The sequence below is a fragment of the Bactrocera neohumeralis genome, chromosome 4, assembly GCF_024586455.1.
Source record: "Bactrocera neohumeralis isolate Rockhampton chromosome 4, APGP_CSIRO_Bneo_wtdbg2-racon-allhic-juicebox.fasta_v2, whole genome shotgun sequence".
Taxonomy (NCBI): Eukaryota; Metazoa; Arthropoda; class Insecta; order Diptera; family Tephritidae; genus Bactrocera; species Bactrocera neohumeralis.
The window spans coordinates 50,619,669-50,647,151 of NC_065921.1; the positions used below are offsets into that span (position 1 = coordinate 50,619,669).

The window sequence follows — 27,483 nt, forward strand, 5'->3', positions numbered from 1 at the left end:
TCTTTCTGTAGCCATCATCTGAGAAAAGATATCAATAATCCGGTGAACAAACATTATCGAAATACTAAGTGTTTTGAGAAGCTCCAAAAATTTCCCTTCCGCTTTCTCCACGCTTATGTAAAGCAATCACGGCAATACCATTTTCTTTAGCTCCCCATCCATAGTTAATAAACAACATACAAATTAAAATAAAAAATAATAGCACTTTTTCTGCGATTTTTTCTAGTTGTATGCATTGTAAACATTGTCACAAAAATCATGACTATGTTAATCAAAGAAATTGACAGCATGTGTAATTGTTTTGGGTCTTAGTGTAAAATCTTTCATTTTGTAAAAGCAACAACAATTTTTTGTAAGTCTTAAGTTTCAACAAAAAAATGTTCGTTCGTTTCTGAGAGTAATTTGTCTATAAGTCATTCATAATGGTAAACTGGACTCTAATACGAGTATGCCTTGGTAGCATTAAAGTTAGCGGTTGTACCAACTTATAGTAACATTTTTATAATTATGTATTAAGTACATATAAACAAATAAGATTTTAAACTAAACTTTTATTTTCAGCCTGTATGTACATATTGTACTTATAATTTTATTTTAACAAATTAATTTTAAACTAACATGCACTAACTTACATACATATATGTATGTGTATAAATTAGATTGTATAATGAGTACGTAATAACCTAAAAAGTTTGACTATAATCGCATTTAAAGAATATTCTACATACAACATTCATACTTAATTCATACATACGAGTTATTTACACATGAGTATACGTTAGTGTTTCCTTATCAAAAGTCTAACAGCATATACATATATGCACATGTCCACATGCCCACAAACATAAATACACAAGGTCAATCACACATACATATGTATGTATGTATATACTGTTTTACATTTTGTTTATCCTTTCCACTGCGAAAGTGGTTGCGGCGATGTAAATTTCTCATTTAAACTAAAGAAATACTCAGGCCTTCAGGTAACACAGGGTAAATGCATTGACTAACATCTTTATCAACTGATACTTGATACGTTAATTTCCTCTTTGCCTTTCTCACAGCTATAATTTCCGGTACATGATACTTCTCGCTGAGTTTTTGTTGATCCTCTTTAATTACTTGTGGCAGTACTTCCGATATTGCTGAATTAAAGTGGAGTACAATTTCATCATCATCCAGCTGGCGCGTCCAACGAGGTTTTGATTCAGTAGGACTCATTATTTGCGGAACTAATAACCTTGAAGAGTTTGTGCTCTTATTAAATATATTACGGGAAACTGTAGTTCCTAAACGGCGTAACATAGATACTACTTTCCCATCTATCAAAGGACGCTTTAACCATCGCTCGTTGTCAATAATTGCGTGCCCATTGAATTTAGTATATATGTTTTCATTGTTTCCGATATTAGTTATTTCAGAAGCCAATTGCAAATCTTTTTTTGGTATATATGAACATTTTTCTTTTGGGTTCTCTTTATAAACATCAGCCACATTTTTCTCTTCACAAGTACTCTCTGTCTTAATAGATAGGTTAGTACGATGACCAACGAAAGTTTTGTGCTTTATGAGTTTTCGTCGTAGTCTCGAAGACCTTGATAGCATTTTTTGTTTTGTCGAATACCAAAATCGATCACGACATTTCGGTTGAAATCTCATGGCACATTTTTTCCCCTCTTCAATAAAGCTTTCTTCTTGCAGTGGTACTCCTTGGTCATAGCGTGCTTTAGCTTTTATGTTCGGGAGGACCTTAGCTATTGGGCGGTATAATTGTGTATTCGTTTGCCAATGGGACACATTCTGCGATTGTGGATGTTGATTCTCAGCGTCCTCTTTATGCATCATACTATTCATTTGAAGACGAAAGTTGCCAGAAGGGCTTTCTGCGTCGTTGCTGTTCAATGTCTGCAGTGAGTACCAGTTTATCAGCCAATTATTGCAACTGAAACATAGGTATTTATCATCGCTTAGTGGCTGAAAATTAAAATCAAATAATTGTTATTATTGTTTGTAATAATTAATTCGGTTCTAGGAACTAAAAAAAAATTAATTATTTTCTAAACATAAATTGTCACTATAATCTGGTCGCCAAATTGATCTACATAAGCTAGTGTGGAAGCAAGTGTGTGTACAACAAATATTTTGATTTTCAGTACAGATCTCTATGTAAGTATTACCTCCATTTCATCTTATATATAATATAATATATCATTTTTTTTTGTTTTGAACTTGGGTTTTACTTAAAATATTCTGGTTATGTAAGATAATATATGTATGTATGTATATGGGTCAGGACGATTTCAAATGTTTGCTTTTCGCGCCCATATAACGGCAGCCTTCGGGCTGTTCTAGTCAAACAGCACGTGAGATAGTGTCGATTGCATCGCTTGTTGTAGTCGAACACACAAGCGTGTTGCAAATTGCAAAAAAATAATGTGTTTCATAATTTTGGTTCTTGTAAGAATCGGTACAAAATGTCTTCGAGAAGTTGTAAACGAGGCCCTGACGCGTTTTGCTATAGTTGCGGTGAATTTTTTAAGGGGGTATTCTTGCCTAGGATTTTGAAAAAATCGATTTTTTTTGCATATCTTGAAAGTTTAGACTTTCAAAAATATGACCTTGGAAGGATTTTTAAAAATTCGACTTATTTTCGGAAATACAGCCGATTTTGTGACCTGGCGTCCGTGTTCACTAGAATTGTCTCCTAAACTTTAAACACGTTTTTCTCAAAACTGACTTTTTCGGAACGATACCCACGATTTCTCAGGTTCTACTGGACCGATTTACTTGAAATTTATATAAAGTCTTCTTTATAGGCTTGTCTATGGTTGGAACTAGCCCCATCCCCAAATTTTTATTTTTATTATTTTTAAAAAATTCGAAATAGTCAGAAAAAGTGATCCAAAAAAACTTTTTTTTCAAGCACTCGCCATTTTGTGAAAAAAAATTTTTCCCACTTTTCCTTAGTTCCGGCCATTGCGGCATTATTCTAGATTAATAATCTTTTTTTTTGGTTTCAGATAACTAGGGGGGTTGAAATCATGGGTATGGTCACGTGGAAATTTTTAGAGATCCCCCATATCGTCAGCTCAAAATTTTTGAAATTTTTTACTTTTTTTAGATTTTAATTTTTTTCTGTACTCTTCTAAAATTAACAAATAACTAATAAAAAAATGGATAGTAAAAATATTAATTGCCTTTTTGTACGACACTTTAAAAATTACCTGAAATTCATGCTTCTAGATCAGAATACCCCCTTAAAATGAGAGAGAAAAGGTGTGATTTAAGTAAAAATTTAAAGATTTTCTGTTTTCCCGAAGAAACTTCGCAATGAGGAGAAAAATACCTGGAACAGTTTTAATGCAGTAGTGTATGGTTTAAAAAATTGTTAATTTTTTTTATTTGGAATCAATTTTAAAATATCTATTGTCAGAATGAAACCTAAAAGTGATCGATATCTCTTAATAAATTATTTATATGTTAAGTTTTTATGCATTTTTATTGAGTTTTATACATAATACTAGTGAATACAGATTTGTTTTCTTCTTATTCTTTTTCTACTACATAAAAGTAACATAAGAAAGTTATGTTAACTCGGTGTTATTATTATAATTTTTACTGAAGTTGCCTTAAGCAGTTTCAACTTACTACCGAAGTAATATTTAATTTTAGTTTTATAACACATTGGAATGGATTGAAGACCTAAATACTGTAGTACCAAATTACCTAAATATGCATTTTTGCAGGGACTTAAACGAACATTTCGTACTCTTGCTAGTTACAAAGATGAAAGACGGATAAATACTTCCAGGTGCTCGCAAAATTTTGTATTAAACAAGTAAGGAAGGGGCAAGTTCGGGTGCAACCGAACATTTTACAAATCTGGTGGTTGATAGACGGTATTCGTACTTTGTTTTGAGAAAAAAATTGTTTTATCGGGACAAGTCGAGAACGCATTTTATACTCCAAATATCCACCAAAATCATTCGAACGGATTCGCTAGAGATGCGAGTCTCTTGCCATATCTCTAATTTTTGCAGATTTTCAAGCACCATATCGTTCACCTTTTTAATATATAGTATATATCAGCGGAAGACGTCGAAGGTCGCCCAGAACGAGGCATGTCTTCAATGATCTCTCGACCAATAGTCTTACCAACTTTTTTTGAAATATATTTTATCCTGTGGAATTTAATTACAATTTCTAGGTGCTTTTTTGCCCCAATATATAGATATACTCTGTATAACTCATACACCGATCGACAAATTCGGCATACGATTTTTTCAGCGAAAATCATTATACGTAGTATATGGGAGCTGGGGTAGTATCGACCCGATTTTATCTATTAAATATTATCATGCACATACAAAAAAAGTTGCTAGGGTTTCATTAAGCCAATTCACATACCAAATTTTCGCCTAATGTTATGTATTCTAAGCAAAAAGATACAATGTATGTACAATGAGTAAAAGACGCTCTTCCATTTTCATAGAGATAATTAAAGATTGACCGATATAAGTATGCAGTATAAAGTCACCCGAAAGTTCGAAAAACTTTATGTTAGGTATAAAGGGGCTCAGGGAAGTATTGACTCGATTCAACCCATTTTTGATACACAGATTATTTATTGTCAGAAAAGCATTCTTTCTGAATTTCAGCTATACATCTCACATATTGACCGATATATTCAATCAAAAGTAAACTATAGATATTGGGATCAACAGGGGCTTAAACAGTTTTTGTTGGATTTGGACAATAGGTGGAATACTCTAAAGGTATTATTCGTGCAAAGTTTTATCAAGTTATATTATTTTTTTTTTATTTGTATACCAGTAAAATTTAATGTATCTGGCGTATTTAGTTATTGATTTATTGCACTTTTAGTAGTTTTGAACAGTCCCTTTATATTCGAGTTACCGCTGTTATCTTCCGACCGCATCCATTTTCACACTGTCGAGGATATCTATGCATAGACGGATGGACGGACAGACAAAGAGTCTCTCGGATTTCAACTGGTCTTAATATTCTGATCATTTATATATGTATGTATTATATATATCGCTCGAGTATTTTGAAGTGTTCCAACAACGGCTAGGTGAAAAAAACATTATACTTTGTAGCAACATGTTGCAAGAGTATAAAAATTAGAGATTATAATAGATATAAAACTATAAACAAAACGCAATACTAATAAATTATTAAAAGTGATCTTGATTTGAAAGTGCGACGAACGCATCGACCAATCTAATTATTTGTACACAAACATATCTGTAAACGTATATTAATGCATGTAAGTATGAATGTTGATATGCTTATGCTCATTCTATGTGTATTAAAGCTAACAAAAGGTGTAGAGAAGGAGAAATCATTAAGTGGCAGCTGCCACAAAATTGCACCGGCATTCCATTTGTTTTGAGTAAAACAAATATGAGACATTTGGTACATTGTGTATATGTATATACATATGTATACATATGTATGTATGTAAGTGTCGTGTACGTTAACACTTTTAGTTGATCGTTAACATAAACGGTATAAACGTAAATATGTTGTACAAAATTTATCTATGTATAAACTTACATACATACACATAATTCATATAAATAAAGTGTCATATATACTTAGATTACGTTTACGATTACACTTTGGCAGTCGATGTCATTCATCAACACCAGGTGCAAAACAAAGCACACAAAAAACGAACTGTGTTGTTGAGGATCCTCTGCTTATGCTATGTATGTACGTAAATACATACGCACATGATTGTAAAGGATGAAAAACATCTGCCGTATTGTCAGCATCGTTTATGTGATGGTGCATTGTCTTAACGGACTTTGCTGTGCTGCTTCGATATCGAATTATGGAACGTAGGCAACAGAAGCGACGGCAAAATACAACATATGTTGTGAATCGCAGAAAGTAGAGCGACATTAAAATCCAAATTTAACAACCACCAAACCAAAAAATGAGTATGCTACTTGCAGCTGCTGCAGCTGCCAACGCCTCATGCAATATGATCATCACCTGTAATTACTAAGCGATGAATTAAAAGTTTCTGTAAGAGTATGGTATAGCCCTTTGGCAGCCACTGTGTTTGTTTACATATGATTGCAGAAATAAAAGTACAAAATACATAACTAACTTACTTATGTATGCATACAAAAGTACATGCGTAATTATGCGACTTTCTAATCATTTTCAGATGAAGGCCTGAGCAGTTCACAGGAACCGGATAATCGGTAAACCTTTGCGTATATAATAACCTTTATCACATCATTGGTCTCAGCTTATTTTGCAAGTTTATAGATAGAAAGTTTTTTTAATTATATATAAATATTATTTATAATAATTATAAATTAATTGCGGCACTTGCTGTTCTTAATTGGTAATGTTTTTTAAAATATTAAAATTCTAATATCTAATATCCTTAATTTAGTATCTATGCATTTATAATGCCTATAAGCATACATATGTACTCATTTGCGTGAGCTCATACACATATTCACGTATCCTGTTGGAGTTGTTGTGACTCACTCTGTGCTCAACGTTATCGATTTTTTGGGAATGTTGATACCCATAGAGATATAATTTTCTATTGTATAATATATGCACACTTAAGTTTTTCAATTGAATGTATTGGAACACACCTGAAATTTGAATTTCGCTTGAATTAATTCAACAATATTAGGCCCACTTCTCGGTTCGTAGATGTTGATAGTTTGATTTGTATGGCAGCCGCAGATTAAGCAAGTTCTCTTTAAAAATTCTGATGATATTTTTGACATTTCCTGTCTTCTGCTCTGTGCTACAGGTACACTTTATATTATAATGTAATCATAAATATTTTAAATTAATTTTCACCAACATTTAATTTATTTTGCGAAAACAGTATTTGTTATCATTTGTATACGATATATGAATGAAATAATTAACACGCGTATCGAGGCACCACGCAAAAATTTACCAACGTTGTCGAGCTTCGTTGCCTCCTTCACTGTAATATGTATGCAACACAAACAATCGACACGTCCTTAACTGCGGGCAAATGACTTGCGAATGAGGCGTTCATGGCGAGAGTTCGTACCGCTTTGCAGCTGCTTGGTTGTACAATGCACTCAAGTCTACTTCGCTTGGCTGTTCAGTTGCCTATCCTATTTGTGCATGTGCTTATGTTTGAGCACACTCCTTATGAATTACTCTCTTCCTCTCAACCCAAGTTATGAACAGGTATTTTCTTAAGTCCTTTCGGTGGTGCATTTATGTTTATTTATGTATTATGCTCATTTATGTATTTTTGTCCCAAAAAGAAGGTTTTGATATTTGCTCTGTTGAATAGAATAAAAAATAATATAAAACAAGAAGCATGTGCTCATGTACATACATTTTTTGGGATTCGAAATAAATCAAAGTTTTATAATCAATTAAAAGAATTGAAATTTTAATAATATAAGTGAATAAATCAATTTTATTATAGTAATATAAAAATAATTTTTGGTTTTAAAATTCGGTAAACATTATTTTTTTTTATTATAAACAATATTGTATCAATATCAAAAATTTAAAAATCTTGTAGTAGATTCAGCTAAATTTCAATGTATTAATGTATAATTTCTTAATGCACAATTTATGTTTAAAGGATTCAGAATCTCCAACAAATTGTTTCCCCAAACTCTTTTACGACAAAAGTTTTTTGTCTTTGAAAATATTGTTAATTCACATTTCTAAATCCAAAATCTTAGGATCATAAATTTAGTAGAAATTCTTGTCCTTGTATCTTGTATCTTAATAAGATTAACGAAATGCTTTTGGTGATTTTGCTACCTCATCGCGCCTAAAAGTATACCAAGTTATTTTGGTTGTGAAATGGAATTGTACTGCGTTATCGACAAATTTAGTTAGAAATGGTTCAGACAGAGAATATAAAACCAGAGAACATAAAGATATAGAGAAGGCAGAGAACTTTAAGCAGAGAACATAAAACATAGAGAAGGCAGAGAACTTAAAACATGTGTTTTAAGTTCTCTGGAGAAGGTGCAAATTGAATTCTGTATTATGTTCGATTGGACGGCTAACAGAGCTTATAGGATTGTAGTACGGAATTCACCATTCTCGCTGCTATTTAGCAGAAATGAGCACGTTCAATGGCAGAAACGACTGAATTCATGCGAGAATGAATAAAGAGGAATGCTTTGAAGAAAATATACAAAGGCACACAGAGAATGTGAAAAAGCATACTCTGAGTCACATATGTATGCGTGATCTTGTATCATATGAACCACTATTTTCAGAAAAATGGTAAAAATTTTAATTTTTTTACAAAATCGGGAAAAATTAAATAAAAAATAATTTTAAATAAATTATTATTTCTAAAATTATATTAATTTCGGCTATTATAAAATAAATAATCATATAAACACGTCTTGGGTCTTTCCTTTCATTGCTTCCAAAAAAATTAGTGACCTTCATGAAATATGCATATTCGCATTATTTCGTTATTATTTCCATATTTGTAGCAATAGAATTTCTATGGCATATACATACATACATATGTATGTATATTATTTCTTGGCACATTTGTCTGTATGTTTACGAAAGCAAATACGAGCCACATATGAACAAATGTACAAACATTCATAAGGGAATAACAAGTGCGGCAAGCATCTTTTCACATCTCCGTTGTCACGGTCAACCAATGGTCGAAACTGACGTTTTGTCAAGGAGTCAATGCACACGCACAGCAGCAAGGGAAGCGGTAACAATCGGCGATCGTTTGTTAGTTTCTTTCGCACAGCTCGGATTTTCTACCAACAACACAATGTTGTTGCGCTTTACCGTCGCGTCATTGTTTCGATACATAGAAGTACTGTACACAATGAGCGCGACCGACTGCAAACGAATATATTAGAATACACACGTTCTTAGGGACACAGTTATTGAGTCAGCTGCACAACTACATAACTGTGTCCATAAGAACATGTGTGTTTGACAGATGTCGCTTGCAGTCTGTCGCACTCAATGTGTTCAGCACTTGACTCTTGACAAAACGCTAGTTTCGGCCATTGGTTGACCGTGACAACGGAGATGCGAAAGAAGCGTGCGACACTTGTTATTATGAATGAATGTATGTACATATGTGGCTCGCATTTGCGTAAACATACAGACAAATGTGCTAAATAAATAATATACATATGTATATGCCATAGAAATTCTATTGCTACAAATCTGGAAATGATAACAAAATAATGCAAATATGCATATTTCATGGAGATCATTCATTTTTTTGAAGAAATGAAAGGAATGACCCAAGACGTGTTTATATGAGCACATTTAAGTTCATTTGGCACATCTTCATTTTGTAATAGTCGAAATTAATATAATATAATAGTCGAAATTAATATAATGTTTGAAATAAAATTGTTTTTAAAATTGTTTTTTATTTAAATTTTCCCGATTTTGTAAAAAAATTAAAATTTTTACCATTTTTCGGAAAAAATGGTTCATATGATACAAAGTAATCACGCATACATATGTGATTCAGAGAATGCTTTTTTACATTCTCTGTGTGACTTTGTATATTTTTCTTCAAAGCATTTCTCTTTAATCATTTTCGCATGAATTCAGTCGTTTTACATATATTTCTGTCATTGAACGTGCTCATTTCTGCTAAATAGCAGCAAGAATGGTGAATGCCTTACTACAATTCTATCAGCTCTGTTAGCCGCCCAATCGAACCATCATACAGAATTCAATTTGCACCTTCTCCATGCTTTAAGTTCTCTGTGTGAGCTACCAAGTGGTATAATACATTTTTATTTAAACAAAATCTGTAAAAAACTAAAAGGTAAGTACAAAAAAAAATTAAAACGATGCGAGTTTTTAAAGGATATGTCATTTATTTTAATTAATAGGTAGAGGAAAACATCGCAGCGACAAAAAGCGTAAAATCATTAAAAATCTTAGAAAAAACACGAAAACTTATAAAGAAATTAAAGAAAGACTCAGGTAGTCTGATCAAATGATATCAAATTCTCAAATCCCAAAGCGTCGTCTAGAGAAATAAAAAAGCATCTAGATTTTGATGTTAGTGACGTAATAGTTCGTAGAAGTTTATTGGAATTCAATAATAATGCGCGGAGTCCGCGAAAAGTTCCATTGTTGACAAAGGAACATAATTAGAGCACGGCACCAATGCGCCAAGGAACATGGCAACTGGCAACCGGAGAAATGGAGAAAAATTTTGTGGACAGAGGAATGTAAGGTAGTTTTATTTGGTGGCACAGGATCTAGTCAGTATATCCGTCGTCCACCAAATACAGTAGAGGCCCGCTAATGGACACGGCCTAATCCGGATTCCACTGTAATCCGGACAGGGTTAAAAAATTCAAAATTTCTATTATGTCCCTTGTAATCCGGACCGACATTCTCTATCCGTATTCTCTAATCCGGATCACATACATATTTATTATTCACTACATTCACTTTTATGCTTTATTGTTTTAAGTTTTTTTTTTTTGGAACATGTGTATTATTTGTTATAATAAACAAACAGAAATTTATAAATATTTTTTCTTAATACGAGTACATAGTTCTGATATGTCTTTGGTAATCCGGATTCCCTGATATTCCGGATAGGGGCCGGTTTTAATTGATCCGGATTAGCGGGCCTCTACTGTACGGAATATAATCCGCAATACACTCTTAAGACCGTCAAACATGGTGGTTCATAGTGGGAAAGTTTCACGTACAACGGCGTGGCACCAATCCATCTGATAAAGGAAACCATGGATCAGTACGTGTATGTGGATATATTGAAAAAAGTTATGCTGCCATACGCGGAGTGGAATATGCCATTAAAGTGGTTAAAAAATTGCGGTTACTCGACTAAATATTAACTAAACTAACTTATATACTAGTCATAATTTTCAATTTTTAAATTTATTATTAGTTTTATTGAATTTTGTGATACACTCCTATAATTTTGAACACCGAATTATTGAGGTTTTTATTTTAATAATTTATTTTTTTCTTTACTGTGTATTACTAAAAATTTTAAAGTGCATAAAAAGACTGCATAAAATGAACAATTCGTGGATAAAAAAATAAATTAATAAAATTCTTGTTTTTGTTGAAAAACATAACTTTGTATTTTGTATTGTGATGCACTTATTATTTTGAACACAACTGTATATGTACATACATATATTATACATTTGTATACATTGCCGAACAAAAAATGCACAAGCATACAAACATACATATGCGTATACATGTTAATATGTCACCAACAAAAAATTGAATTTTCTACAAAAAACCAATTGTCTCAAATAGCATAAGCATCACAACTCAATATGGCAGCCAAATTAATGAAGCACAAATGTGGTAACCCTTACAATAAAAGCATTTTAAATCATAAACACAGGCGCATATTCCACAAGGGACCTTGCTTCATTCATAAAAACAGACGCCGTAACATCTCCCCGAGCATGCCTTTATCATGCGACGTAAAGCTAAAAATCATAAATAACTTTCTGATGTTCCTCTGGAGGAAAACTGACAACCCCGCAAATTCACAAAACCGGGAAAAGAGTGATTTGTCGTCGCGACTGCGCTTCGACAGATTGACTCCTTGAAAAAACGTGAGTTTTGGCCATTGGTTGTCCGTGACAACGGAGATGCGGGAAGATGCGTGCGGCATTTACGTGCATATTTGTAACCCTTTGTCTGTGTCTGAAACAGAACTGATTCATTACCACAGTGACTTTATTTGGAAACTGGAGAAATATGCTATGTTAATAAAATGTTATAGTAGTATTAAAGGAAAAAAATTAGTTGAGTTAGCGATGGAAACAATTGAGGTTGTATGAACTATTGCTAGAAGTTTTTCGATGAAAATTGTACTGTTTACTTTCATTAGTAATTAGGGCCGAATTTTCGAAAAACTGAAGTGAATGGTTAAAAATTATAACGCCGATAAAGGAACATTTTCTCACTTTTTTAAAAACCAGGTCAGCTATTGCCGCTTTAATTTCTAAAACATTAGAAGATTGCCGTGGATAGATCTAGGGTAATGATTAACATGAGCGATAAATATGAAGGAGCGCAAAATCACAACCAACGTAAAAATAAATACAGTATCCCCCCGATAATTGAATTTTGCCGTGGATAGATCTACGATACTACCGATATTCGCTTGATTGAACAATTCGTTCAATTGCAGGAATCTCGCTTAATTTGACAACCTAATCAATTAAAACAATCCTATGCGCACTTTAAGTATTCATTTAGTTTTTAATAATATTTAAACAATATTTTTAACTTCAAACGAAAAAAATAAAAGGAACAAAAGAAGACAATGCACTTATGTATATTTATAGATCTTTGTTAAAAAATAAATAAGTTAAAGGAATAAAAACGTTGCTGGCATTTTAAAATATATGAGCAAATTTGTGTCCGCTTTAATGGCTATTTATGATTTAAAATCCTCTAGACAAACCATGAAAGAAATTTGGTTCATCAAGTAATCAATGCCAACATCGACGCTGAAGTGAGAACTAGAGAAAGTCTTTTTGAGGATTTGCAATTTCTGCTCGACCTGTGGAAAGCAATTTATAATTAATGCAAAATGAGTGCAGAGAATTTAGAGCATGTCGAGAAGATTTCACCATCAACAAAGGAAAAAACATGGAAACGACCTACATCAAGAAGTAAAGAAGAATTTGAATTTAGCTATTTACCTCGTACAAATTTATGATACAAATTGGGAATCCTATACATTTTATTGGATTAGGAAAACGTTTCCCAAATATTTGCATCACTTCGAGAATATTTGGTAATTTACCTATTTCAGTTTCAAGTGGTAAACGTTCGTTTATTGCTTTAGCAATGATCAAAAATTTTCAGCGAACTTGCTCATCACAGGGAAGGACTCCAGAACTATAATAATTATACTAAGCCTAGAAACAGAATTAGTCAAAAATTTAGATTTCCAGACTATAATCCATGTATTCGCTACCGCCAAAGCTTGAAAGCTTTCCCTTAAGTTCCATATAATTGATGATTGGAGGATTTTAAACAGCATGTTCAAAAACTTCAAAGGAGGATGGAGTCATGTGTAGAAGTTCACGCTCGTGAGGAAAGTTCTCTGATCGCCATTCACTTGGGAGTGGCCAGAAACGATTTTTTTACACATGACTCAAGCAGCTCACTACTTCCGGTCTTTGACCAAGTATCCTCTGGGTAGCCTAAGAACATCCGTTCGAAGGCGAGCTAAAGTGAGGAGGCGAAACATCCCCTGCATAGGGTTGTGCGCTGGGTTTGGGACCCGCCACGTAAAAAGCCTACCCCAATGAAAAATGACAAACAGCCTCGGATGAGAAACCCCTCTTTTGATGACGACCATGGCAAACGAAATAAGGACTACGAATTGAGGGCATGCACCTGGAATGTCCGGTCCCTTAATTGGGAAGGTGCCGCTGCCCAGCTGGTTGATGTCCTCGTGAAAATAAAGGCTGACATCACCGCCGTCCAAGAAATGCGATGGACGTGACAAGGACAGAGACGAGTAGGTCCTTGTGACATTTACTACAGTGGCCATATAAAGGAGCGCAAGTTTGGTGTGGGATTCGTGGTGGGAGAGAGACTCCGTCGCCGAGTACTATCATTCACTCCGGTGAATGAACGTCTAGCCACAATCCGCATCAAAGCGAGGTTCTTCAACATATCGCTGATCTGCGCCCACGCCCCAACGGAAGAGAAGGATGATGTGACCAAAGATGCCTTTTATGAGTGCTTGGAGCGCACTTATGAAGGCTGCCCCCGCCACGATGTCAAAATCATGCTTGGCGACTTTAACGCCAGGGTGGGCAAAGAAAGCGTCTTTGACACTACGGTCGGTAAATTCAGCTTCCACGAGGAAACATCCCCAAATGGGTTGAGGCTGATCGACTTCGCCGTGGCCCGAAATATGGTTATCTGTAGTACTAGATTCCAGCACAAAAAGATTCATCAAGCTACCTGGCTGTCTCCGGATCGAAAAACTACCAACCAGATCGATCATGTTGTGATAGACGGAAGACACGTCTCCAGTGTTTTAGATGTGCGTGCGCTCCGAGGTCCTAACATCGACTCGGACCACTATCTTGTTGCAGCCAAGATTCGCACCCGCCTCTGTGCAGCAAAAAACGCACGTCAACAAGCGCAAGGAAGGTTCGACGTCGAAAAGCTGCAATCACAACAGATTGCCAAACGATTTTCTACTCGGCTTGCACTCCTGCTCTCTGAGAGCACTCATCAACAACTCGGTATAAGGGACGGCACTTCAAACTCCTTACGAACAGCTGCATCCGAAACCATTGGTTTTCGGAAAGTGCAAAAGAACAACTGGTACGACGAGGAGTGCCGCGTCGCAGCGGAGAGAAAACAGGCTGCCTACCTCGCAACGTTACGATCGACCACTACACGTGCGGGATGGGATAGATACCGAGAGTTGAAGAGGGAAGCGAGACGCATTTGCAGACAGAAAAAGAAAGAGCTTGATAAGCTGGCCGACAGGGGTAATGCTCGAAAATTTTACGAAAAAATGCGGCGGCTTACAGAAGGTTTCAAGACCGGAGCATACTCTTGTATAACCCCCAAAGGTGATCTAGTCACCGATGCCCAGGGCATACTTAAATTATGGAGGGAACACTTCTCCAGCCTGCTAAATGGCAGTGAATGCACAACGCCAGGAGAAGGCGAACCCGATTCCCCAATCGACGACGATGGAGCCGACGTTCCATTGCCCGATCATGAAGAAGTTCGAATAGCAATTACCCGCCTGAAGAACAACAAAGCGGCGGGGCCGATGGATTGCCGGCCGAGCTATTCAAACAAGGCGGCGAAGAACTGATAAGAAGCATGCATCAGCTTCTTTGTAAAATATGGTCGGACGAAAGCATGCCCAACGATTGGAATTTAAGTGTGCTATGCCCAATCCATAAAAAAGGAGATCCCACAATCTGCGCTAACTACCGTGGGATTAGCCTCCTCAACATCGCATGTAAGGTTCTATCGAGCGTATTGTGTGAAAGATTAAAGCCCACCGTCAACAAACTGATTGGACCTTATCAGTGTGGCTTTAGACCTGGAAAATCAACAACCGACCAGATATTCACCATGCGCCAAATCTTGGAAAAGACCCGTGAAAGGAGAATCGACACACACCACCTCTTCGTCGATTTCAAAGCTGCTTTCGACAGCACGAAAAGGAACTGCCTCTATGCCGCGATGTCTGAATTTGGTATCCCCGCAAAACTAATACGGCTGTGTAAACTGACGCTGAGCAACACGAAAAGCTCCGTCAGAATCGGGAAGGACCTCTCCGAGCCGTTAGATACCAAACGAGGTTTCAGACAAGGCGATTCCCTATCGTGTGACTTTTTCAACCTGCTTCTGGAGAAAATAGTTCGAGCTGCAGAACTTAATAGAGAAGGTACCATCTTTTATAAGAGCGTACAGCTGCTGGCGTATGCTGATGATATTGATATCATCGGCCTTAACACCCGCGCCGTTAGTTCTGCTTTCTCCAGACTAGACAAGGAAGCAAAACAAATGGGTCTGGCAGTGAACGAGGGCAAGACGAAATATCTCCTGTCATCAAACAAACATTCGTCGCACTCGCGACTTGGCACTCACGTGACTGTTGAAAGTCATAACTTTGAAGTTGTAGATAATTTCGTCTATTTAAGAACCAGTATTAACACCACCAACAATGTCAGCCTGGAAATCCAACGCAGGATAACTCTTGCCAACAGGTGCTACTTCGGACTGAGTAGGCAATTGAAAAGTAAAGTCCTCTCTCGACGAACAAAAGCCAAACTCTATAAGTTGCTCATAATTCCCGTCCTGCTATATGGTGCAGAGGCTTGGACGATGTCAACAACTGATGAGTCGACGTTGCGAGTTTTCGAGAGAAAAGTTCTGCGAAAGATTTATGGTCCTTTGCGCGTTGGCCACGGCGAATATCGCATTCGATGGAACGATGAGCTGTACGAGATATACGACGACATCGACATAGTTCAGCGAATTAAAAGACAGCGGCTACGCTGGCTAGGTCATGTTGTCCGAATGGACGAAAACACTCCAGCTCTGAAAGTATTCGACGCTGTACCCGCCGGGGGAAGCAGAGGAAGAGGAAGACCTCCACTCCGTTGGAAGGACCAAGTGGAGAAGGACCTGGCTACGCTTGGAATATCCAATTGGCGCCACGTAGCGAAAAGGAGAAACGACTGGCGCGCTGCTGTTAACTCGGCTATAATCGCGTAAGCGGTGTCTACGCCAATTAAGAAGAAGAAGTTCAAAAACTTAATCACGATAGTCAACAGATTTCAATAAAACTGGTTTTTCATTAATTACCTTAATTAGATTGAAAAAAAAATTAATTGAATGATATGTTTCTGTATTCTTATTAACTGTCAAGTCTAGCTTAGCATCTAGTCAATCACATATATTCCCACATTTCAATATACATACTATATGAAAAATATTCTTGACTAAAAGTCTAATTATGAATTGATTTATACATTATTGACTTATTTTCTTAAATATAATGCGGATTGACGGCAATAAAATTTATCCAAATCTTCTGCATGCTGTTCAATTTAGTGTAAATCCTTTTAGTAGTTTTTAACAGTACTATTAAACTGCATTGGGAGTAAGTCGGGTTACCATCCGATTTCATCCATTTTCACCCTGTCGGAAGCAGTTTTTATAACATTTGAGCTAGACAAACTTAGTTGTTGTAGCTTAGTGGTATAGAAGACACGTACATTAAACTTATTAGAGGGCGGGGTCTTGCCCACTTTTTCAAAGCTTCCACCCACAGGTTCATTTTGCTACTGCGATCCCTTGTGCCAAATTAGAGTTTTATATCTTAATTGAGTACTTAATTATAGTACTTTATACGTTCTCGGTTAATGGCGTTTTGTAGTCGTTGAAGTGGTCCGATTGGGCGCATCTCCGATCTCCTTCTTACTTCTTTGTCAAGGAACGCGTACCATGTTTCATCAAGATATCTCAATTTTTACTCAAGTTACAGCCTGTACGGCCGGGCGGACAGACAGATAGTCAACGGGATTTCAAATAATCATTTATGTGTACATATATACAACCGTTAGAACTATTATATTTTCCGTATATATTGGAAAATATGAATATCTAAGTATGCCATTTGAATTTAAAAATGCTCATAGAGCAATGCATAATATTTTACAAGAATTTATATGGAAATTTTGCAACGTACATATGTATATACTAATTATAGCACACTAAGACCTCACTATGCGTCGACTCGCTTTGCATTTTTTCGTAGTTGTGTAATTACTGAATTTTTCAAACTGCGTTTTTTTTTATTTCTTCGAATTGTGATCAGTATTTATCAAAGGATTTTTCAAATTTCTAAAAGGTAATTCTCCGTTTTGTAAATTTAAATTTTGTTTTGATTTAAGGGAATCTCAAAATAAAGTTTCCATTAATTGTTATTTGATTCTTGATTGAAGTGCAAAGATTTTTCAATCATTATAAAATCATAGTTGTAGTGAAAGGTTGATTATAAATTAAGGAAAATAAAAGAAAAGTTTTTATGTATTTTTTTAATTAATTTTAAACCTTTTAGAGCATAATAATAATGGGTGGATATATCACTGTTGGTCAAATTACAAATAAAAACTATAAGTTGGGATATAAAATTGGACATTTTACGACGCTTTGATAGTGGAGAAAGGCTGGAGACATAGCAAATCTCTTCATCTGCCTGCAGCAGCTGTCAAAACATTTCAAGCTCGAGATAGAATTCAAATAAAGTAAGCTACTGAGTCTGTTCCATCCTTAGACGTTAAGACTATGACTCATATTATTGCTTTCAATTTGGTTCAAATCAGATTGCACAGAAAATGACATTAACTAAAACGGTAATTCAGGCTAAATCAAAAAGCTTATTTGATGATATCAAAAGTCAATCTACGTATGACAACGGTGTATGTGGTAGTGACACACCGATAGAGCCATAATTCAGGAGGAAGGATATGACTCAAAAAGTTTTTATTGTTGATGAGACAGGTGTATCCTAAAGAAAACGTTTATGCTGATAACTGAAAAATCAGCACTAGGATTTAAAGCTAGTAAAGTCGGACTAACAGTATTGACGATTTTAAGTTTAATCCGTTACTTGTTTACCAATCAGAAAATGCTGGATCTTTCAAGCGCTGATTAAAGAATTGATTTCCTGTATATTGGCGAGCCAATAGGAAATCATTGATGACGGCGTTATTATTTAAAAACTGTATTCTGAAATTAAAGCGTATTGCAATAAAGAGAATCTAGACTTCAAAAGCATTTGTATTAGTAGATAATGCTCTTGGTCACACAATATGTTAAATTTGTATTTTTACCACCGAACACCACATCATTAATACAGCCGATGGGTCAGGGCGTTATTTGAATTTTTAAAAGCTGTTATTTACGCCGATAATTTAAGATGATCTTGAGTGAAACTGATAATGAACGATTCTGGAAATCTTTTAATATTTTGAATAAATCAACATTATTTCTGAATGTTGGGAGGAAGTGAAACCAACTTGTATGAACTGTGTTAGCAACTTTTTAGAAGTTGATGATGATGAAGCAGATATTATTGGTCATGAAATTGTTAACTTAGCAAGAGACTCTAATTTTGAATGCACTGGAATTGGAAGTCTAAGATCCCACCATAGTACGACCATCACCCATCTTATTACGGGATGAAAATAATTTTTATAGAAAATTTATTACATTAAAATATTAATTTCGAGGAGGTTAACTGGAAATTGTGATGCTAAGTGTAATTAATTAATAATTAAAAAAAGATTTTTTTTTAAACATTGCACCCACTCTCTTACTCAATAAACTGTAGACTAATCGAAAGTATATAGCTTATAGAATATTCAAACACTGGGTTGTCTTCTTTTTCCCGGTGCAATTATAAGGTAGGCAGGTACATACAGGTAACTTAAAAATAGTGATTTGCACCTATCCACTTACGCGATAAACCTTATACCAAAATAAAGATAATTTTATTGGGAGTATAATGATATAATGTTGACTGCGAAAAATTGGTGCTGAATCCCGGTTGTCGCTTTTTAAAAAACGAAAAATTCGTGCGGCTGAGTACGTGCGAAAGAGAGGTCCGAGGAACGTATTCTGTGCCATAGAAAAGGACGCAGCATTGCAGCTGTGTGTCGCTCCTTCGTCGAAAGAAGGAGAGTGCGCATGCTTTTTGTTTATGAAATTGAGAAAGATAGCGATAGATTATTTCGGAGCAACTGTTGTTATGCATTACTAGTCGTTATTTTAATATTAGAAAACACGTCCTGCTATAGCGTGTCGATATTATTTTTTGATAATAAATTAGTCCAAAAATGGCTAAAAAGTGTTTTCTGTGTTATTTAAGTGACTCTGTAATGGATTTTAACGATAAAACTTTCAAAAATTGTTCATTGAAATTGGCTTTTCGAAAATTGAAAAACTTTAAATACAACGATGTTAAACTAACCAACGCGTCATTTCGTGGTTATCATACCACGTGTTATAAAAAAGTGAATGCATTGAACAATAAATACACCCAACTCTTTTTTTACACGGTTTCTTCTTACACGGATTTGAAGTTACACGGTTGACAAAAAAATTTGTTTGTAAAAAATGTTTAATCTTGTAAGGTTTCAAAAGCACTGTCTTGTAATTATGTTTGTTTTTACTACACTTAGCACCATTGCTGAAATGAACATACATAGTAGTAACTGGGAAATCCCCTTATTCGATAACTCTCACCTACACATTTTGTTCGCATGATATTTACATTGCTGAAATGGATATCTTCAGTGACGATACCGACTTTAGTCCAGTTCGTCACAAACAATTGCGCTTGTTATCAAGTGGCGACGAATAATTATGTAGCTATGTAAATATTTTTTCTCTATTTCTATTCTATTTTCAGATTTCTTTGGTCTTTTGCTTAATCTACCAATTTTTCACCTGTATGAATTATGTATTTTAAGTTTTAATGCTCTATAAAATGTCATATGAATATACAATTTGTACGCATATCTGAAATTCTATAGTTTTCAACATTTTTTACAACAGGTTTTCGAAGTAAATATAGTTCTTTATTTCATCTTATACGGTTTCCAGATGACATGGAACGTATCCCCCATTTTACAATAGGAAACGCCTCTTTTTTCACACGGTTTTTTTTTACAGATTTTATATATTTTATTTTTCTAATAAAGTAACGCGTGGAATTTAATTATAATTTATCAAGTCCGCCAGGGAATTATGTATTAAATTCTATTATTTCATCAAAAAAATTATTTTTTTAGATGCGTGTTGATATGTCTACCGCTGGTGAAGCTTCAAAAGGTATTGCATCTAATGTCGATTCCTGTGCAACAGGTACTGAGAATGAAGAAAGTCATGCTGATGCCACGGCTGAGAAATTAATTAAACTTAGCATCACAATTTCCAGTCAACCTCCTCGAAATTAATATTTTAATGTAATAAATATTTTATAAAAATTATTTTCATCCCGTAATACGATGGGTGATGGTCGTACTATGGTGGGATCTCCTACTATGCGTTGTATTTCATAAACTTATAAAAACTAATCAAAACAAAAAAGAAAGGGGTAAGTTCGGGTGTAACCGACCATTTTATACTCTTGCAACTTGCTAGAATCAAAGCCAGGGAAATATCTTACGATGTAAAACGTAAACGAGATGGTCGCTAGAAGAGAAGCTAAGCAATTTTATATACATATACCTGTGCCCAAAAAATAAGGTGGCATTGCATTTATTTTGAAAATTCATTATTTATTCCTCCAAATCAATTTCATTCCCTTCAAAGTAATCCCCTCTCTTATGCCAACGGATTTTCCAATCTTCGAAACACTGGTTGTAGTCACTTTCCGGGATGGCCTTCAGTTCCGTCTTCGCTGCGGCTTGAATCTCCTGTATCGTATAAAAACGGTGTCCCTGGAGCGGTCTTTTGAGCTTGGTGAACAGCCAGAAGTCGCACGGCGCCAGATCAGGTGAATACGGTGGTTGCGGAACGATATGGGTTGAGTTTTTGGCGAAATGATCACGAATTACGAGGGTAGTATGGGTTGGTGCATTATCGTGGTGTGAAAAACCAAGAATTGTCTTTCCACAATTCCAGCCTTTTTAGGCGGATAGCGTTACACAAACGACGCATAACGTTCAAATAATATTCCTTGTTGACTGTTTGACCGGTTGGAAGGAATTCATAATGCACAACACCACGATAATCGAAGAAAACAGTCAACATGACCTTGATTTTTGAGTGACATTGGCGCAATTTTTTTGGTCTCGGTTCTCTTTTGGCACGATATTCGCTCGATTGATCAGTTGTTTCGGGGTCGTAAGCATAGATCCAAGTCTCATCGCCAGTTATAATGCGTTTCAGGACACCCTGGTAGTCGGAAAGCATCGTTTCACACACTTCAACGCGACGCCTTTTTTCCAAAAAATTCAATGTTTTCGGTACCAGTCGAGATTTGACGCGCTTGAGACCCAAAACATCCTTCAAAATGGTATTGGCTGCGCCTTTCGATATGCCAATTTCATCAGCAAGGTCTCTAATTGTTAATCGATGGTTTTTCAACACCAAATCTTTGATTTGTTGAACGTGAGCTTCGTCGGTTGAGGTTGATGGTCGCCTTGGACGCTCTTCGTCTTCGACACGTTCACGGCCGGCTTGGAACTCACTATACCACTTGTAAACATTTTTTTAGACATAGCCTCATCACCAAAGGCTTTCTGCACCATCCTCAACGTATCCGGAGCAGAAAATTGATTCCGTAAACAAAATTTAATGCAAATTCTTTGCTCAACAAATTTCGACATCGCAAAAAACGAAAAACTCACTTTTAGCATCACAAAACGACACGTATCTTAAACACTAATGAATATTTTGACATGAAATTTGACATAAATGTGACTGACAGTACTAACAACCTAAAAAAAAAAGTAATTCTCCAAATCCTTCGACGCGAGCAGTTTAAATTCAAATGTCCTTATTTTTTGGGCACAGTAGTATATACACCATATATTAACATTCTGACCCGATTCCACCCATTTTGGATATACAGAATTACCACTGCAGGTAAAGGATTCCGTCTGAATTTCTAGTGCATATCTCACACATTGACCGATATTTGCGAACAAAAATCACCTATACAGTTATGTTCGGATTTGGAAAATTTTTTGATATAAAATGGTATACACTTAAGGCATTCGTGCAAAGTTTAATCCTATTATATTTATTGCTTCTTGATTTCTGTACTGGAAACTGAACGAATGAAGTGAAATTTAAAATTGTGCAATATGAGAAGTAGGCGTGGTAACCGATTTCTTTCATTTTCACAGCGCGCCATAGGCATATGAAAAAAAGACCACGTTCCAAATTTTATCGAAATTGGTTAATCGGGTCCCGAGATATGGGATTTCAACAAAAAGTGGGCGGTGCCACGCTAATCGCTCAATTTTTATCACGGTCCCTATAAAGTATTGTCATACCATCCCGGCAACAGATTCTTACGTTATATTTACTTATATCGGGTGATTTTTTAAGAGCTTTATAACTTTTTTAAAAAAAAAAAACGCATAAAATTTGCAAAATCTCATCGGTTCTTTATTTGAAACGTTAGATTGGTTCATGACATTTACTTTTTGAAGATAATTTCATTTAAATGTTGACCGCGGCTGCGTCTTGGGTGGTCCATTCGGAAAGTCCAATTTTGGGCAACTTTTTCGAGCATTTCGGCCGGAATAGCCCGAATTTCTTCGGAAATGTTGTCTTCCAAAGCTGGAATAGTTGCTGGCTTATTTCTGTAGACTTTAGACTTGACGTAGCCCCACAAAAAATAGTCTAAAGGCGTTAAATCGCATGATCTTGGTGGCCAACTTACGGGTCCATTTCTTGAGATGAATTGTTCTCCGAAGTTTTCCCTCAAAATGGCCATAGAATCGCGAGCTGTGTGGCATGTAGCGCCATCTTGTTGAAACCACATGTCAACCAAGTTCAGTTCTTCCATTTTTGGCAACAAAAAGTTTGTTAGCATCGAACGATAGCGATCGCCATTCACCGTAACGTTGCGTCCAACAGCATCTTTGAAAAAATACGGTCCAATGATTCCACCAGCGTACAAACCACACCAAACAGTGCATTTTTCGGGATGCACGGGCAGTTGGCCACCAAGATCATGCGATTTAACGCCTTTAGACTATTTTTTGTGGGGCTACGTCAAGTCTAAAGTCTACAGAAATAAGCCAGCAACTATTCCAGCTTTGGAAGACAACATTTCCGAAGAAATTCGGGCTATTCCGGCCGAAATGCTCGAAAAAGTTGCCCAAAATTGGACTTTCCGAATGGACCACCTAAGACGCAGCCGCGGCCAACATTTAAATGAAATTATCTTCAAAAAGTAAATGTCATGAACCAATCTAACGTTTCAAATAAAGAACCGATGAGATTTTGCAAATTTTATGCGTTTTTTTTTAAAAAAAGTTATCAAGCTCTTAAAAAATCACCCGATATCTTAATTTAGCGCTCAGTTATGGCACTTTATGTGTTTTCGGCTCTGTTATGAGTAAAATATGCTGTGTAATTTTCATTGAGATAACTCAAATATTGGCCGATATATGCAGGAAAAAGTCAGCCGGAAGTTTGAAAATCTTTATATTAGGTATATGGGGCTCAGGGAATTATTGACCCGATTCAATTAATTTTTGATACACAAAGATACAATTTTTCGATCAAAAGGCAACAATACATCTAAGAGTCCACATTTCCGGACCGGTATTTGGGAGCTTGAACAGTTCTGGTTGGATGTGGGAAATTTGTGGTCACAAGGTGGCATGCTTTAAAAGAATTATTAGTGCAAATTTGTATCCCGCTATATTAATTTCTTCTCGATTTCTGTACTGTATAGTGAAAAAATCAAATGGAATTTAAAGTTGTGTTATTTGAAAATGTTTTTTTTTTTATTGAAACGTAACAAAGATATGGTTTTTATTTCATTCGAATTGCAACTAGTTACAAAAGTACTAACAAGCAATATTTTTCATAATTTATAAGGTAAAACAATAAAAGCTCTATTTAGAAGCTTTTTACAAAAACTAAACTTTGTATTAAAAACTAAATATTATAATATTTGTTATTTGCTTAGAAGGTCATAAAACGTTGTTCTTTTCAATCTGCGCCTGCTATTTCTAGTTTCACCTAGTTGTCGGGCTTCAGCGTTTACATGATTTTGCAACCTTGTTGCATGTTTCGATGCCGTTTCGCGAATGACTTCCCGAACCATTTTTATGTGAAGATCACGATGTAGATCTGAATTCCGTATGTACCATGGGGCATTTACAATTTTTCGAAGAACTTTATTTTGGAATCTTTGCACCATTTCGATATATAACGGTGCAGCGCATCCCCATAGTTGAATTCCATATGTCCAGATGGGCTTTAACGTTTAATTGTAGACTAAAATTTGATTTGATGTTGTTAGGGGTGATTTCTTGCCGATTAACCAATTTATTTTGTTGTATTTTAGTTTTCGTTCTTCAACTTTTCTTTGTATATGCTCCTTCCACTTTAACTTTCCATCCAGCGTCAAACCAAGATATTTCGCCGAGGTGAATTACGGAATTACTTTATTCCCAATATATAAGGGAATATACGTAGCAGTTTTGTTAGTGAAGTTTATATCTATAGACTTTAACTCGTTGAGATTAATGTTCTATTTTTGTGTCCATTCTACGATTAGGATGATTGAAGACTGCATTCTGTTCGACGACTCTATTTCATTTCTACCAGTAGTAATGATGCAGGTATCATCTGCAAATTTGGCGGCATAGGCATATCGCTTGTAAACAAAATGTATAAGAGTGGTCCCAGGACACTTCCTTGGGGTACACCTGTTTTTATTGGCTGTAATATAATATATAATTGTCCCTGCTTGATTCTGAAGTAGCGGTTGCTCAGGTAAGAGGCAAGTAGTTCAGTTAGTTGCTGTGGAAAGAGAAATCTTAATTTAGGTGCCATACTTTATCGAACGCCTGGGATACGAGAAGAAAAACAGCTGTGCAAATTTGCTTTTTTTCCATCGCATCCTCAATTATATCTATTATTCGATGAACTTGATCGATTGTGGAATGTTGCGATCTAAATCCAAAATGATGGATTGGTATAAGACTCTTTTCTTCAATTATGTTTTGAAGTCTTCTTATAATTACAACTTTAAGTATTTTTGACAAAATAGGCAACAGTGAGATTGGACGATATGACGAGGTCTCCTGGACGATTTTTCCGGGTTTTTGTACCATAATAATTTCAGATACCTTCCATGACAATGGGATACATCTGAGATCTAAGCAAGCGTTTATTATCGATGTAAGTTTTTCTAAAGCTTTTCGCGTTAAATTTTTTATTACATCAGCAGTCAACAAGTCGAAGCCGGGATCTTTTTTTGGCTTAAATCTAGTTTTAATGATATTTTCCACTTCTTTAATTGATGCTGGTTGGATTTCTCCTACGTATTGCGATCCTTCCAGCTGCGGTAAAGTTCCATGGAACACAAAGGGACTAAACGTTTTAGTTAGTATCTCTGAAAAAACGTCCGCTTTTTCTTCGTCATTTTTGGTTCAGGATCCGGCTCAGGGCGTTTTTGTAGTCCGATTTTACCACCACTTTTTCAAAAGTTTTTGCCCCCAGGCGCTCTTTGCTACAGCAATATCCTGTCCCAAATTAGAGTTTTATATCTTAACTTAGTCCTTAGTACAGGCACTTTATAGGTTTTCGGTTAATGGTGTTTTGTGGGCGTGGTAGTGGTCTGATTACGCTCATCTACGAACTAGTAATTGTATTGTACTAAGGAACATGGAGGATGGAGCCATGTGTAGAAGTTCACCCAAGTGAGGAAAGTTCTCTGATTGCCATTCACTTGAGAGTGGTCAGAAACGATTCTTTTGCATATGACTGAAGCAGCTCATGACTTTCGGTCCTAGACCAAGTGTCCTCTGGGTAGCCAAAGAACATCCGTTTGAAGGCGAGACATTCCCTCCGCAGGGTAGTGCGCTGGGTTTGAGACCCGCCACTTAAAAAAACGCACCCTCTCGGATGAGAGACTTCCTTTTGATGAAGACCATGGCAAATGAATTAAGGATTATGATTTGAGAGCAAGCACCTGGAATGTCCGGTCCCTTAATTGGGAAGGTGCCGCTGCCCAGCTGGTTGATGTTTTCGTTAGAGTGAAGGCTGACATCAACGCTGTCGAAGAAATGCGATGGACGGGACAAGGAGAGTAGGTCCTTGCGGCATTTACTACAGTAGCCATATAAAGGAACGCAAATTCAGTGTGAGATTCGTGGTGCGAAAGAGACTCCGTCGCCAAGTACTGTCATTAACCCCGGTGGATGAGCATCTAGTCACAATCCGCATCGAAGCGAAGTTCTTAAACATATCGCTGATTTGGCGGAAGAGAAAGACGATGTGGCCAAAGATGCCTTCTTTCAGCGCTTGAAGCGCACCTCAAAATCGTGCTTGGCTACTTAAACGCCAAGGTGGGCAAGGAAGGTATCTTTGGCACAACAGGCGGTAAATTCAGCCTACACGAGGAAACATCCCCAAATGTGTTGAGACTGCTCGAATTCGCCGGGGATCGAAATATGGTTATCTGTAACACCAGATTCCAGCATAAGAAAATACATCCGGCTGTCTCCGGATCTAAAAGCCACCAACCAGTTTGATCATATTCTGATAGACAGAAGACTTGAGGTCCTAGCATCGACTCGCACCACTATCTTGTTGGAGCTCAGATTCTCACCCGCCTCTGTGTAGCAAAAACGCACGTCAATAAACACATGGCAGGTTCGACGTCGAGAAGCTGCAACCACAACAGACAGCCGAACGATTTTCTACTCGACTTGCACTCCTGCTCCCTCAGAGCACTCGTCAACAACTCAGTACAAGGGAACTATGGGACGGCATTTCAAGCTCCTTACGTACAGCTGCAACCGAAACCAACGTTACGATCGACTATAACACGCGCGGTATGGAATAGATATCGAGAGTTGAAGAGGGAAGCGAGACGCATTTACGCAGAAAAAGAAAGATGCCGAAATGTGTGAGTATGAAGAGCTTGACAAGCTGGCCGACAAGGTACTGCTCAAAAATTCTACGAAAGTATGCGGCGACTAACAGAAGGTTTCAAGACTGAAGCATACTCTTGTAGAAACCCAAAGGTGATCTAGTAACCGATGCCTAAAGCAAGCTAAAATTATATAGGGAACCCTTCTCCAACCTGCTGAATGGCAGTGAAAGCACAACGCCAGGAGAAGGCGAACCCGATTCCCCAATCGATGACGATGGAGCAGACGTTCCATTGCCAGACCATGAAGAAGT

At 36.2% G+C, this 27,483-nt stretch overlaps 1 protein-coding gene across 3 annotated transcripts; it reads right to left on the reverse strand.

The window, feature by feature from the left end:
- Nucleotides 1-531: 531 nt before the first annotated feature.
- On the reverse strand, nucleotides 532-7,864 carry LOC126754568 (protein phyllopod). Of its 3 annotated transcripts, none has more exons than XM_050466660.1 (3): nucleotides 7,822-7,864; nucleotides 6,648-7,325; nucleotides 532-1,974 (listed from the first exon to the last, which is right to left on the reverse strand). In XM_050466660.1, the coding sequence occupies exons 2-3, from the start codon at nucleotides 6,783-6,785 to the stop codon at nucleotides 955-957; spliced, it is 1,158 nt and encodes a 385-aa protein (XP_050322617.1). In that variant the 5' UTR covers nucleotides 6,786-7,325; nucleotides 7,822-7,864; the 3' UTR covers nucleotides 532-954. The 3 variants fall into 3 exon arrangements, with proteins under 3 accessions (XP_050322617.1, XP_050322616.1, XP_050322619.1); XM_050466659.1 differs by having other exon boundaries at nucleotides 7,718-7,827; XM_050466662.1 differs by lacking the exons at nucleotides 6,648-7,325; nucleotides 7,822-7,864 and adding an exon at nucleotides 5,760-6,299.
- Between the last annotated feature and the right edge of the window lie 19,619 nt (nucleotides 7,865-27,483).